The sequence below is a fragment of the Panthera onca genome, chromosome F1 (genome assembly GCF_046562875.1).
Source record: "Panthera onca isolate mPanOnc1 chromosome F1, mPanOnc1 haplotype 2, whole genome shotgun sequence".
Lineage (NCBI taxonomy): Eukaryota > Metazoa > Chordata > Mammalia > Carnivora > Felidae > Panthera > Panthera onca.
Window position 1 is genome coordinate 4,757,746 of NC_138355.1, and position 12,664 is coordinate 4,770,409.

A 12,664-nucleotide genomic window follows, 5' to 3' on the forward strand; every position below is an offset into this window, starting at 1 on the left:
GCCCGATGCAGGGCTCGATCCCACAAACTGTGAGATCATGACCTGAGCAGAAATCAAGAGTCGGAGGCTTAATGGGCTGAGCCATCCAGACGCTAACTTGATACCTTTCTAATCAGAAAAAAAAAAAATTACTTTCACTCTGGAAAAACGAGAGAATATTTGACATGTTGTGTTTTCGAGAGTTTGGAATATTCCCGTGTCAAAATGGCCACTTAACAGGGCCCCTGGGGCTCAGTCAGTTAAGAATCCAACTTCGGCTCAGGTCATGATCTCACGGTTCGTGGGTTTGAGCCCCATGTTGGGCTCTGTGCTGGCAGCTCAGAGCCTGGAGCCTGCTTCGGATTCTGTCTCCCTCTCTCTCTGTCCCTCCCTTGCTCATGCTCTCTCTCTCAAAAATGAATAAACGTTAAAAATATTTTTTTTAATGGCCACTTAACTACACATGCCTAGTGGAAGGGTGGAGGTCCAGTGACAGCAGCCAATGAGGTGGGGATCTGCAGCAGCGGAAACTCTCCTTCCCTGCCCGGTGGGGACGCAAAGTCGTGCAGCCACTTTGGAGGACATTTTGGTGCCTTCTTAACAAAACCTAAAAAACACACCCTTCCCGTACGATCCAGCAATCACGCTCCTGGGTGTCACCCCGAGGCAGGTGAAATTTCTATCCACACTAAAATCTCCACGTGGGTGTTTTAGCAGCTGTATTCAGCATTATCAAAACTTGGGAGGCTTCTGGAACTTCTACACCCTTGCCCCTCAGTGCTCAGCCTGGAACGCCCTTCACACATTCACCCTCCAAAGTTGATCTCAGACGCTCCCTCGGCCAGGAAGTCTTCCTCCGCACTCCCCCAGTACCTTTTTCATGCTGGTGAGGAATCCCTTCGGCTGCAAGTAACAGAAATTCTGACCAGCAGTGGCTTCAACACATGGGGGTGGGTGGGTATTTTTCCCTCAAGTAGGAAGGTAGAGGGTTGCTGACATTGGTTCAGTGATGCAGTAATGTCAGATCTGGTGTCTCTGAGATTCTCTCCACCTTCCCCTCATGACTACAATATGGCTGCCACTGCTCAGAGCATCAGACACCCACATCACATTCAAGGAAGAGAAGTGAGGGGCAGAGCAGAGTAGAACATTTCTCCTCATTTGCCTTTCTCGAATCCAGGAGGGAAAAAAGCTTTCCCAGGAGTTTGTAACAGGCATCCCTTATACCACACTCTAGAACAAGGGCCCCTTCAGCCCCAGCCTGGACCTACACTTCCGAGATGAAAGGACATGAACAAAATGGGGTCACGTCAACAGGAAAGGCCTTTTTTTTTTGATCCTCTTTACCCATTTCACCCTCACCCCCACCCCTGGCAGCCCCCAATCTATTCTCTGTATCTATGAGCTCAGGGTTCAGGTTTTCAGGTTTCACTATAAACACGGTCCTATGGTACTTTTCTCTGACCCATGTCGCTTAGTGAAATGTCCTCAGGTCCATCTGTGTTGTTCCAAGGGGCAAGTTTCATTCTTCCTTATGGCTGGGTCATATCCCAGTATCATGTGTATAATCACATACGTATCATCACCTACCCTTCCACGGACACTTGTGGCTTCCTCGCCTCGGCTGCTGTAAACAATGCTGCCGTGAGCGTGAGGGTCCTGATTAGGGTCCCGATCAGGGTCTCCCTCAGACAAACAGCCAGCGGAGGACTTCCTGGGTCACAGGGTCATTCTACGTTCAATTTTTCAAAGGACCTCCGCGCTGTTCTCCAGAGCGGCCGCACCGGGTCGCATTCCCACCTGCACCGGACGAGGGGGCCCCCTTCTCCGCATCCCTGCTGACACTGACTGTTCTGTGTTTCTGAAGACGGCCGTCCTGACAGGTGTGCGGTGCTCTCTCGCTGTGGTGTTGACCTGTATTTCCCTCGGGATCGGTGACGCTGAGCATCTGTTCCGGTGCCTGGTGGCCATCTGGACGTGTTCTTTGGAGAAATGTCTGTTCCGAGCCTCCCACTATTTTTTAATCGGATTTTTTTTTTTTTTTTTTTTTTTTGCTATTGAGTTGTGTTGAGTTCCGCCTGTTTTGGACATTAGCCCCCCCCCACCAGACAGACGATCTGCAGATCTCTTTCTCCCATTCTGCAGGTTCCCTTTTCCTTCTGTTGTTGGCCTCCTTTGCTGTGCCGAAGGTTTTTAATTTGCTGTGGCCCCACTTGCTCATCTTTACTTTCCTGCCTTTGCTTCCAGCCTTTAAGACAAGTCGCTGCCGCTTCTTGTATTCCTGAAATGGAGCCCAGCCCGTAACTCAGAAAGTCTGTGAGACAACATTCATGAGGCTCTGTGTACACATAAAATACCACCACCGCCTTGTGGCTGTTTACATCAACCTAAAAAATTTTTTTCTGAAGCGTATGCATTTATTTTTGAGAGCGAGAGCAAGCAGGGCAGGGGCAGAGAGAGGGGGAGTGAGTGAGAATCGCAAGCAGGCTCCACACCATCAGCGCGGAGCCTGATGTGGGGCTCAAACGCATGAACCAGGAGATCATGACCTGAGCCGAAACCTAGAGTCGAACGCTCAACCGACTGAGCCACCCGGGCGCCCCACAGATCAACCTTAACTTCTAAAGCGTGCAGTCCACGCCGCTGTCAGTGGCTCACTCCCAGGTTATAAAGGCCTGCTTTCGAGGGCTGCGTGTTTTCAGCAAAGAAAACCACCCCGCATAACCTTCTAAGGACACAAATGTGCATTTCTAGTGGTAAAATCTGTCACAGAGCAAGATCACAAGAGACCAAGCCGTTTGGACCGTTAGAAGTTCGCCTTGAAACTTTATCTGTTGTGCTACTCTCCCATATGCTTCTGGCCCACCCCCTGGGCAGGTCTGCAGACGACAATGTATTTAACAACCCAAATATAACGGAAACAGCGGATGTCGTCGCGCCCCCCCCCACCCGAAGACCAAATACAAAGCGCCAAACCAGCTTTCCTATCACTCAGATGCCCGCTCTCACCCCCCAAAGGGTCAGCAGAAAGCACATCGGAGGAGGAGTTTTTGTTTAGGTCACGTAAAGGAAGTTTCTGAAAGTTCCTCCCAAACGCAAGGCAGCAGGGAGCTTTACCCTGGAACCCCGAACGTCCACCTCTGCTGACGACACAGTCACGGCTGGTCCTCGCACACCTGCTCCGTCCCCCAGCTACCGACTAGAGATCTTCTGTGCGTTTCTATAATTACCGACCGCGGGAGGCTTCCTCATTCAGTCTTCGCAAGCAAACCAAAAATAGAACTTCTATGAAAATATGTAAATACTGTAATTGAGTTTGGAATATTTCGCATCAACTACAGATGTCTCAAGATAGAATTTTCTTCCTAGCTCATTCACTTTCGTTAGAAACGCTTCATTTTCCCAAAAAAGGAACACTCGCGTAACGAAAAGCCTATCTTCTTGCTGACAGAAAAAGAATTCCAGAGCACATGCACACCCACCTAGAACTGAAGGAACGGGACATCCGCGAGACAGGGCTCAACTTTTAAAAGTCTCCACACTTTCCGGCTGGACCTCTGACTTCGTGCCGATTACCTTCCTGTTGTCGACACCAAGCAAGTACCCAGGACGACACTCAAACAGGCTGGCGAGAAAGGAGTGACAACACGTGCGCGTCTACACAAGGGCAGAGGGCCGGGGGGCCAGGGCATAGCAGGGTCAGGGGACACCCAACCGTGGAGGAGCCCCTCCCCCCGCTCCAATACACAAGGGCATGCGGCTCCACATCTGTGCACCGAAGCAGCTCCGGGACCAGAGTCACAGGATGTCGTCGTTGACGCAGGGGAACAGGAGCCTGGGGTGCACACAGACAATGCCACCGCACTGTGCCTCCGGGCTGAGGGCTGAGACCAGACGCAGGAACGCTGCTGCCAGGCAGACACCAGTGTTCCGAGGGCACCACCAGGATCTGGAGTGACGGCACCGACCTCAGTGGTCGCCTCCCAGATTCTTCCTTGTTCCGAGGATGCGTGTTTCTGAGCGATTGGGGCCTAAGGATTTGGGCCACTTACAAGCTGTGCTTAAGGTAGAAGAGGGAAGTTTCCCTTCTCTCGGATCAAGAAAGAGTAAGGCAGCCGGCCAGTGGCCGCAGAGGAGACGCCACCTGTGAGGCCTAGAGGGAGGGGACCGGGCCCTGCACGCCCTTCCCCTCCGGCGAAGCCAGTGGGCCCCGCGCAGCCAGGGTGAAAGCAGTGACTTGGGCATCAGGCCCGAGGAGGGGCGCAGGGTGGATTAACGCAGATCCTGGAACACCACCTGCTCTCAGAGACCACTAACCCCAAATCTGCTCTCAGCCAAGGACAGGGGCAGTGACGAGGAGCGGTCCCTGTGGGGGGCCAGCTCCCGGCTCAGGCCCGAACACCCCCACCCCTCACCCTGGATACCTAGTAAGTAGAAGAAAAACGATGCCGGGTGTTAGCACGACTCTTCTGAGTATCTCAACCCTCCCAGTAGTTTTCTCAGGGAAAAGGGTGCTTCCGGAGATTCCGTGCCCACCACAGGGACTCTGCGGGCCGTTCCCAGCTCTACATTAGCTCCTCACCGGTGTCGCCTGGCCAGCCACCAGCATGATGGCCAGAGGGCTGTGAACACAGGCACCACCAGACTCGAGGGGGCACAGGGCCGGGCCCCTAGTGTGCAGCGGGCAGAACTGAACACGGGCTCCCCTGGGACGGGACAAGGAACTCCTAAGTGGAGACTTCCCACCTAAAATTCAATGAAGCAAACGCAGAGACGTTTAAAAATGACTTTGCTGTTTAGAAAAGGGACTTACAGGCTCCATGGATGTGACTAAGGGCACAGAACGTTGGGAGTTTTGAGAACCGATTTTGCAAAGCTGCCCATTGGTGCACAGTCTCGGGGGGAACACGATGCAGGGGCCGAGTGGGAGCCCAGAACCTACCTTCCTGGTCTCTAGATCTGAATGAGGACTCATGTACCTGATCCTTAGTGTAAATTTCTTTCCCTCTCAGTGTCGTTTCTCATGAAGGCCAAAGGGCCAGCTACACGCTTTTCTATACACACGAAGCCTTCTCGCAAAACCGCCACTTATGAAGAACACAGACTCCTTGAACATCATTCGCTACGTTAATGATTTCTTCTTTACGTATGGAAGCGATTCTGTTACCTGCTGCGGAAGAAATCGCTCTTGGAAGGGAGGGGGAAAGAGTTAAAGTTAGACACAATGAACTCGGAGGTTGTCACCCACCTACGGATTTTTTCATTCGGGGCATAAATACAGACTTAGTTTTCTAATGAAACACGCGAGCGTTCCTAATGGTTTTGATTCGAACAGAAAGTTGTACTCAGAACACCATGGAGGCAAGGTCACGTCTAGCGGCAGGTGCGCTGGCATATTTGAGGCTCCAGGTTAGGGAGTTTCTGGGCAACAGACCGCTGTAATCGTTGGAAGGAAAAGTCCTTTACAAAGACAAACTACTTAGAAAGACAGCTACACGTACCCAGTCTGTACGTGAGCAGTGTTCACACGTGTGCCCTCACCGGGAGACCCCAGCCGCCCACGGGGTCTGCACCGCAGATGCTGGTTTGTGTCAGTGCTCGATATCCTGACCACCCGAAACTCACTGTTTTAGCACTTTCTTTTCTAATCAATCTTGGGCTTTTTTTTTTTTTTTATTTTGAATGTTTTGTTCTTCCAGTATCTTTAAGATATAAAAATCTCTTGATCTTCAACCATTATCTAGAAATGACATAAGGGGACCCACACAGCCCGCAGACCTCCAGCAGGGCTCGGCTCACGCAAATGCCCTTTCCTGAAGGGCCATCCGCTCTAGCGTCTTCGTTTACTGTATTCAGACCCAGGAGAAAGCTACTCTGAACAGTGAATGTTCTGGGACGCCTGGGGGGCTCAGTTGGCTAAGCGTCCAACTTTGACCCAGGTCAGGTCATGATCTCACAGCTCGTGGGTTCGAGCCCCGTGTCGGGCTCTGTGCCGACAGCTCGGAGCCCGGAGCCTCCTTTGGTTCTGTGTCTCCCCTCTCTCTGCCCCTCCCCTAATCACACTCTCTCTAAAAGATAAATAAACATTAAAAAAAATTGTTTTAAGTAAATGTCCCCCACCACATCTTTATGTACCTGCAACGGTTCTGTTCACTCAGATCCACGGGTCCTTGGACACACACTTCAAGTTCTAACTCGAAAGTATCTAAGTATAAATACTGAGTGACTGTTCAGTGGCAAGTCAGGAGTACCGAGCATCAGTACTTTCGGTGTTACTCTCGCGATCCCTTTCTCATCCCTTAAGTTCTGAGGAGACGTACAGGGACAAATTCATGTAGTAAAAACAAAAATGGCACCACAGGAACAGGTCTGCTTTCAGGAAACAAGACTACAGAGCGTCGACATAAAGGAGCCTCTAGAGAGTTCTTTCACACGGCTCACTTCATGCAATGCCATTTTCATGCTGCCAGTGACAGAGGTGACAGGATTACAAGGTGGCCATCGACAGAATGACAGCGACTCTGCGGCATTTGTCAACGGTGCTCCGTAGAGCACTTCACGATGGCACTGGAAGGAGACACAGGTCCTCGGACACACGCGTGTGGCTGTGCAAATTTAATTGGTTGTCACGTTACTTGATGTACTTTTGAGCGGGATTTGTGATTGATACATGAAGGGAAGCAAAAGTCTGAGACAGGACAGGGAGAGGGGCACCAGTGGACCGTTTGGGGACGGTGGACGCTGACAGAGGGAAAACCTGGGTCTGGCAAAACAAGAAAGCCAAGGATAGCCCGTACTTCTGATGAACACACTCAAACTGTAAAATGGCACTCAAAAATCAGTATTCATGAAGTCAGGTAAAAAGTGTCGCTGCCTAATGAAGGTTTCGAGAAGCCGGCACACTGAGTAAATGGACACTGCAGACCAGACTTCACGGTGTCTAGAATTCAGGGCTTGCTCAGGCCCTGCTCCCTGCAAACCGCACGGGGAGACCGGACTGCGAGCGTGAGCGTCTAGGCCGCAGAACAAAACGGAGTGAAATCAAACCTTCGTCACTCTTGACTGGGAGACGCTGTGCCGACAGGGCTGAGAGGAGAGGAGAGGGGACACACAACAGTCATTCTGAACAAAAAGTACGCACGACCACATCTGCGTCTACGTTACTCAGGGTGTTCGACTTAGGGACTCTGGAGGGAACGGTGACGTGCCGTGTAAACTTTACGTGGTGAAGTCCTGGGCGTTTTGCACGGGCTTTCCACATGCAGCAGAACTTACTTCAGAGCCGACAGCCTATTTCACAGTATTATCTGAGCGTCACACACAAGCAACACGTATATACTGCAAGTTTATTTCAATCACACAAACGAAGTTAGCGTGTAGGAAATTTAAATGAAACAGTACGGTAAAAATGGCAGAGAACCGAAAAGGCTAAAGAGGAAGCACACCTAAAGCACGAGAATCCAACGTTCGTTAGTGTTTCGTCCTCGGTTCCGACAGACACTTGACGCTGGCAGAGTGTGGACGAACCGCGACCGGGACAGCCGTTCCGGAGAGACCTCGGCACCGGCGGGAGGTGTGTACATTCAGTTGGTTTGCGATGGACCGTCGGCCGTTGACACAGCGCACAGGACGGATTGGTCACGGGTCAGATCACAGTGTTGAGGAAAGAAGTGCCTTCCTGTAACTAGAAAGGACCCCTGAACTGCACTCAGCTTCAGACAGCCCGTGGACTAGAGCACAAAAACCATCGTCTGACGGGGTTCCGAGGAACATCGCTCTGAGAACTTCCCGCATGAGTTACTGAAATCTCTAACGATGACAAAACTGTCACGTAGGACAGCGGATGTGTACAGTGATTTCATCAAACGTCTTGTAAAGAACACATTTAGCAACCCGGGATAATGCAAAATGATGGAAAATGGCGTGATTCAACACTGGTTTTCTGTCATTTTACACAGATATCCTGCTAATGTTAGACCAAAAGGCACGAGACAGTTAGTGCGTAAACCGGTTCCTTTTTGAGATCTAGCGTTTTACTGCAGTCTTTCATCTCACTTTGGACCACGTGTACCCAGCATCCTATCCTACTAGAGACCAACAACCAACAAAATCAAGTGATTTCTCACCAGATTTATAGGGGACATAAGCCTTTATACCATCGAAGTGTCTGCATAACTGAAAGTACAATACTAAAGATGAAAATGCCTCCTAGTTCTTCTAGAAAACAGTACTTCAGAAGCCTGTCGCATCTTGAATGCCTTTACTACTGCCTGACCATGAAGAGGGACAGAAAACACAACCACAGACCTGAGTGAGGACAGCTCACCCATCACAGATTAATGTAAAACCGCAGTTTCTACACAAACGGGAACTACCGTAAGCAGGAAAAGCCTCCCTCGTTCACACCGTCTGGAAGGGTAATGGCAAATCTGCAGCCTTTAGAAAACTATGCTATCGGCAAGCTCCGTCTTCCCAAATGAGATTACGAAATCTAGAAAGCAGATGAAAATGGATTATTTCTTCAAAACTTTAGTGAAACTTCAAATAATCAAAGATTTCAAAGCAAGTATGGCACGTAACTGAAGCATACATCAAGACAGAGAGCCTGGAGAGTTTCTGATTTCCTAAATTTTCAAAAAAAAAAAAAAAAAAAAATCTATCATTGCAACATACAGAATGTCTCCCCTATTTTAATCTTCATGAGTTTCCAGGAGAAGGGTGTGGATTACGAACACACGCACACACACCCGAGTCGGGGTCAGCAGAGGATCTAATCCCGTCCCCCTACCCCAAGTCTCACTCTGTCACCAGAGAACTACTCAGAGCCCCTCGCCGGTCCCCGCTGCCGCGTGACTGACGCCTGTGACCTCAGTCGCTGCTGACATTGCCACTTCTTATGTTTCCACACAACACAATTCAAGAGCAGCTTTCCTGGTCAGAGCATGCACCTGAACACCTGTCCGACTGCAGGGCACCTAGGTCATAGTAACTGCCAGATTCAGGGATCAAGTTTTCGAGTCCCACAGTATGATGTGATTCATGTGAAGCTCAGAATCATGTTTCAGACCATTGAAATTACTGAAGCTAAAATACGAACAGCTGAAGACATGATGTAAAAGATTAAGTACTTGGTTCTGCTAACATATTTACCAATTAAAGTCACAAAATATTCCTCATTATTATTCATGCAGGTAATTGAGAAAAAAAGACAATGCAGAAATTAACTTTAAATGAAAACTTATTCCTTCCCTTCCTCCCACCCCCTACACTCTACAAAATGTTTTCCCTGGGACCAGGCCTTGAAAAGGCCACTACATATTAGTGTGACATGCATTACTGTTTGCAATTAAAAAAGCTAATTTTGTGGTGGTTGTAATTACATTATAAAAATGTCCACATGCATAAATCTAAAAAAGGTTGAAAACCTACAGTAAATCTACAATATATTGTTTTACATTTGACCACTGGTGTGTGTTATGTAGGAGTCATAGATTTGGTAAAGCATTTTAACAATTTAGGAAGGCATCTAAATCTTTAAATTCTGGATGAATTTTATGTTGTAATCTACAAAATTGCATGAAGGCTAACTCGAGAGACTTCCTATCATTCTAAAATTCCTCAAGCCAGACAAATCATTTTTAGGACACTTTCTTATAAATATCGCCCTTTGAAAGCACATACAATTCCATTTGTTCCACGTTTTAGGATCTTAACCTCCACAGGGCTGACCTCAATTACGGAATATCACACGTGATAGGAAGACAAACCTGAGAGAAACATGTACAATACAATAGCGTAACTTGCTAAATTCTTCATCAGCACTCTCTGAAAACAAACTTCTTAAGCCTTTCTCCTCTTTATTTTAGCAACGGGTTGTGGAAAACGTGCGATTTTGTCTTGACATGAAAATATTTCAATGCACGGCGATTCTGCCTGATGGGCTTAGGATTTTCTGCATAACCGTTAAATGGGAACTCTTATCCGACCCTTCCATCCTGTTGAAAAGGTCAGAAGAAAGCAGCAAACTGGAGGGAAATCGCTGATCGCCAGAGCAACAGCATCTGAAGGCTCACAAGTGCGCCGGCTCTCCTCCTTCCGACCATCTGTATCCACTTTCTTCCCGCGGCTCACAAAACGTAGGGGCTTGTTGTTAACAGCTGTTGTTTGCAGGGCTCTTTTTTCTTCCTCCAGCTACGGTCCTGTTTCTCCTGGGCTTGCTTCTCTACGCAGAATTGGACTTGCTCAGTTCTTGCCTGATCGCTGGGTACGAGAAGGAAACGCATTGCGAGTCAATTTGATGTGGAGGGAAAGATTCATTCCTAAGAACCCTTAGCGACTGTGTTCAAGCCCCCAGCAAAAAAAGATGGACTGACCTTGCACAGACCTTTGTTCTCTTAATACAAAGATGGTACTAATTCTTACGTGTGTACACACACGCACGCACGCACGCACACTCATTCACTCGCTCTCTCCCTCTTGCGTACAACACAGAAGAGTGGATGCCGCGGGCTCAGAACAAGAGGGCAGCGGGTGGGACTAGAGGACAGGCAGGGACGGGCCAGCTCCCCTGGACTCCACACCTGAGATGTCAGGACTTCTTTACCTCGGTTTTTACAGCTTCCACTGTAAGGAGTGGGCTCTTCCCGCACCCCGAGCCACGCGAAGGGCAGGATACTATGCGAAAGTAATTGGTTTGTGCCCCCAAGCAATAAACTGGCTATTTCTTTATGTGCAGATCTTTAAAGATAGGTATTCTCAAACGGTACAGGGGCAGCAAATCTGCTGACATACTCACCATCAATGAGCTCTTCTTTTAGCTTTGTTAATTCTTTTCTCATTTCATCTAAAATGTCCTAAAATATTAGAGAAAAACAGGAATGCAGACAAAAATTACTCCTCCAGATACTCTTGCTTGCATAAAATTCTGAGAATATATGAAGTTTGATGTACGGTTTTGCTGCCAGACCACTTATGTCTTAGAGTAGCCTCGGCAAATCATGTTTTAACGGTCTTCTCTGATTCCAGCCTAGTGAAACATGAGACACCAGAACGCTTTCTAAAACTAAAAATAATTCTGCTGTCCAGAGAAGGGCAGGATTCAGATGATTTCTAGAAAAGACAACAGCTCTGCTTTGAACCTCGTCTTCTGGGACCAGTCTGAGTTGGTGCAGAACGCAATTTCAAGGAACAGGGAAACTACACCAGACGAGCAGATCCTGGCCAAGCGGCGATCCGGTCTGAAGTACAGGAGTCCCCGGGGACCCCGCCACAGCTGCCAACTGTGTTCCGAGGACTCCGGGACTCCCCTGGCGGGCCCTCAGGGCTGCCCTACCGGGCGGACACGAAGCTGGAGGGGGCCCCGCTGGACCCGCACGGTCCGAAATGGCAGGTACCAGCCGCACGCAGCCACCGAGCACCGGAGACGTGGCCAGGCTGGGCTGAGACGCATCGCCCGTGTAAAACGCGCCAGAGTTCAAAGATTCGGCGTGAAGAAATAATGTGTGATGACGTGTAATAGCTCTTCAGTAATTTTTAAACATTGATTACATATGGAAATATCATTTAGTTCCATTAGGTTAAATAAGACGTATTAAAATGAATTTCGCCACTTCACTGACTTCACACGGCTGCCAGAGATTCTCCGGCATTCACGTGACCCCTGCCACACTACGATGTAACAGTGTCGACCTGGATGCTCCTTCCTCCAGGAAAACCATTCCATCCTCAAAGATTTTGCAAAATCTCGATTTCCAAGTTGATTCTGGAATAATAGACACCCCCACCCCCTTAAAAAATGACCAAGAACGGGGTCATGTGACAACTAAAAGGGTTTTTGACAAGGCGATGCAATCTGAAAAGTAACAGCCACCCTCGGGGTGGACTAGTTCCCAGCGTGCGACCTTCTTTAACGCTGCACGCTTCAGGTTCAGATTCAGCTGCTCTGTTTAAGGTTCATTTTCTCAAAAGGTTTTTCAGGTTTAAAATAAGGTCGAAACTATCAGTAACTCCCCCACTTTACAATAAGGAACAAGCACAGCAGTTATCAGAACAGCCTCACAGTGTCCTTATTCCAATTAATAGGAAAACCAGCGCTAAAATCAAACCTTTCCTCTCTTCTCCTCCCCTACAGACAGCCAAGAGCGTACCACGTTCTCAGGCGTGTGCAAGTACTCTAAAGTGTTTTCAAGAAAAGAAAGTCACGTTAGATATACGGGAAAATAGGGGCTTGATCATCAATGACCTCAAGCTTCCTTTTCAAACTACCTAACTCAATTTAACTTTTCAAACAGCTTTGCAGTTTATAAAAATTAGGTTTATCCGAAACATTGTTAGTATTTCTCTCCTTAATTCGTATTTGACTTTAATTCCGAACTCCTATCACTGCAACATTATCCGTCCCTTTTTGAGCCACGAACACCTGCTAGCATTTAAAAAAAGGAGTGACGCCATGGGGAGAACAGGCTTTGAGGAAAGGTCTGGGTTCTGATCCCGACTCGAACTACGGACGGGGCCGCGGGGCTGAGCGGCGGAACTTCTCAGAACCTCCGAAGCACACGGTTGGAGTATACACGCTGTTGGACGGGCCTCCGCGAGGACCCCTAGACGGGGCCGCACCGTGAGCCCGGCCAGTGCCCGGCCTGCGCGTCCGCCAGGGGGTCGGTACGAGGCCACCACGGGACCTGGT

The 12,664-nt window shown here is 48.9% G+C and overlaps 1 protein-coding gene across 13 annotated transcripts in view; it reads right to left on the reverse strand.

Annotated features, from left to right (window-relative positions):
• Nucleotides 1–7,310: 7,310 nt before the first annotated feature.
• The window catches only part of ENAH (ENAH actin regulator), a 136,406-nt gene continuing 131,052 nt past the window's right edge, over nucleotides 7,311–12,664 (reverse strand). For all 13 annotated transcript variants that reach the window (XM_078440789.2, XM_078440799.2, XM_078440798.2 and 10 more), the window contains 2 exons: nucleotides 10,775–10,832; nucleotides 7,311–10,239 (listed from right to left, as the gene is read on the reverse strand). In XM_078440789.2, coding sequence (XP_078296915.2) covers nucleotides 10,202–10,239; nucleotides 10,775–10,832 — 96 coding nt within the window. In that variant the 3' untranslated portion in view covers nucleotides 7,311–10,201. The remainder of the gene's footprint in view (nucleotides 10,240–10,774; nucleotides 10,833–12,664) is intronic.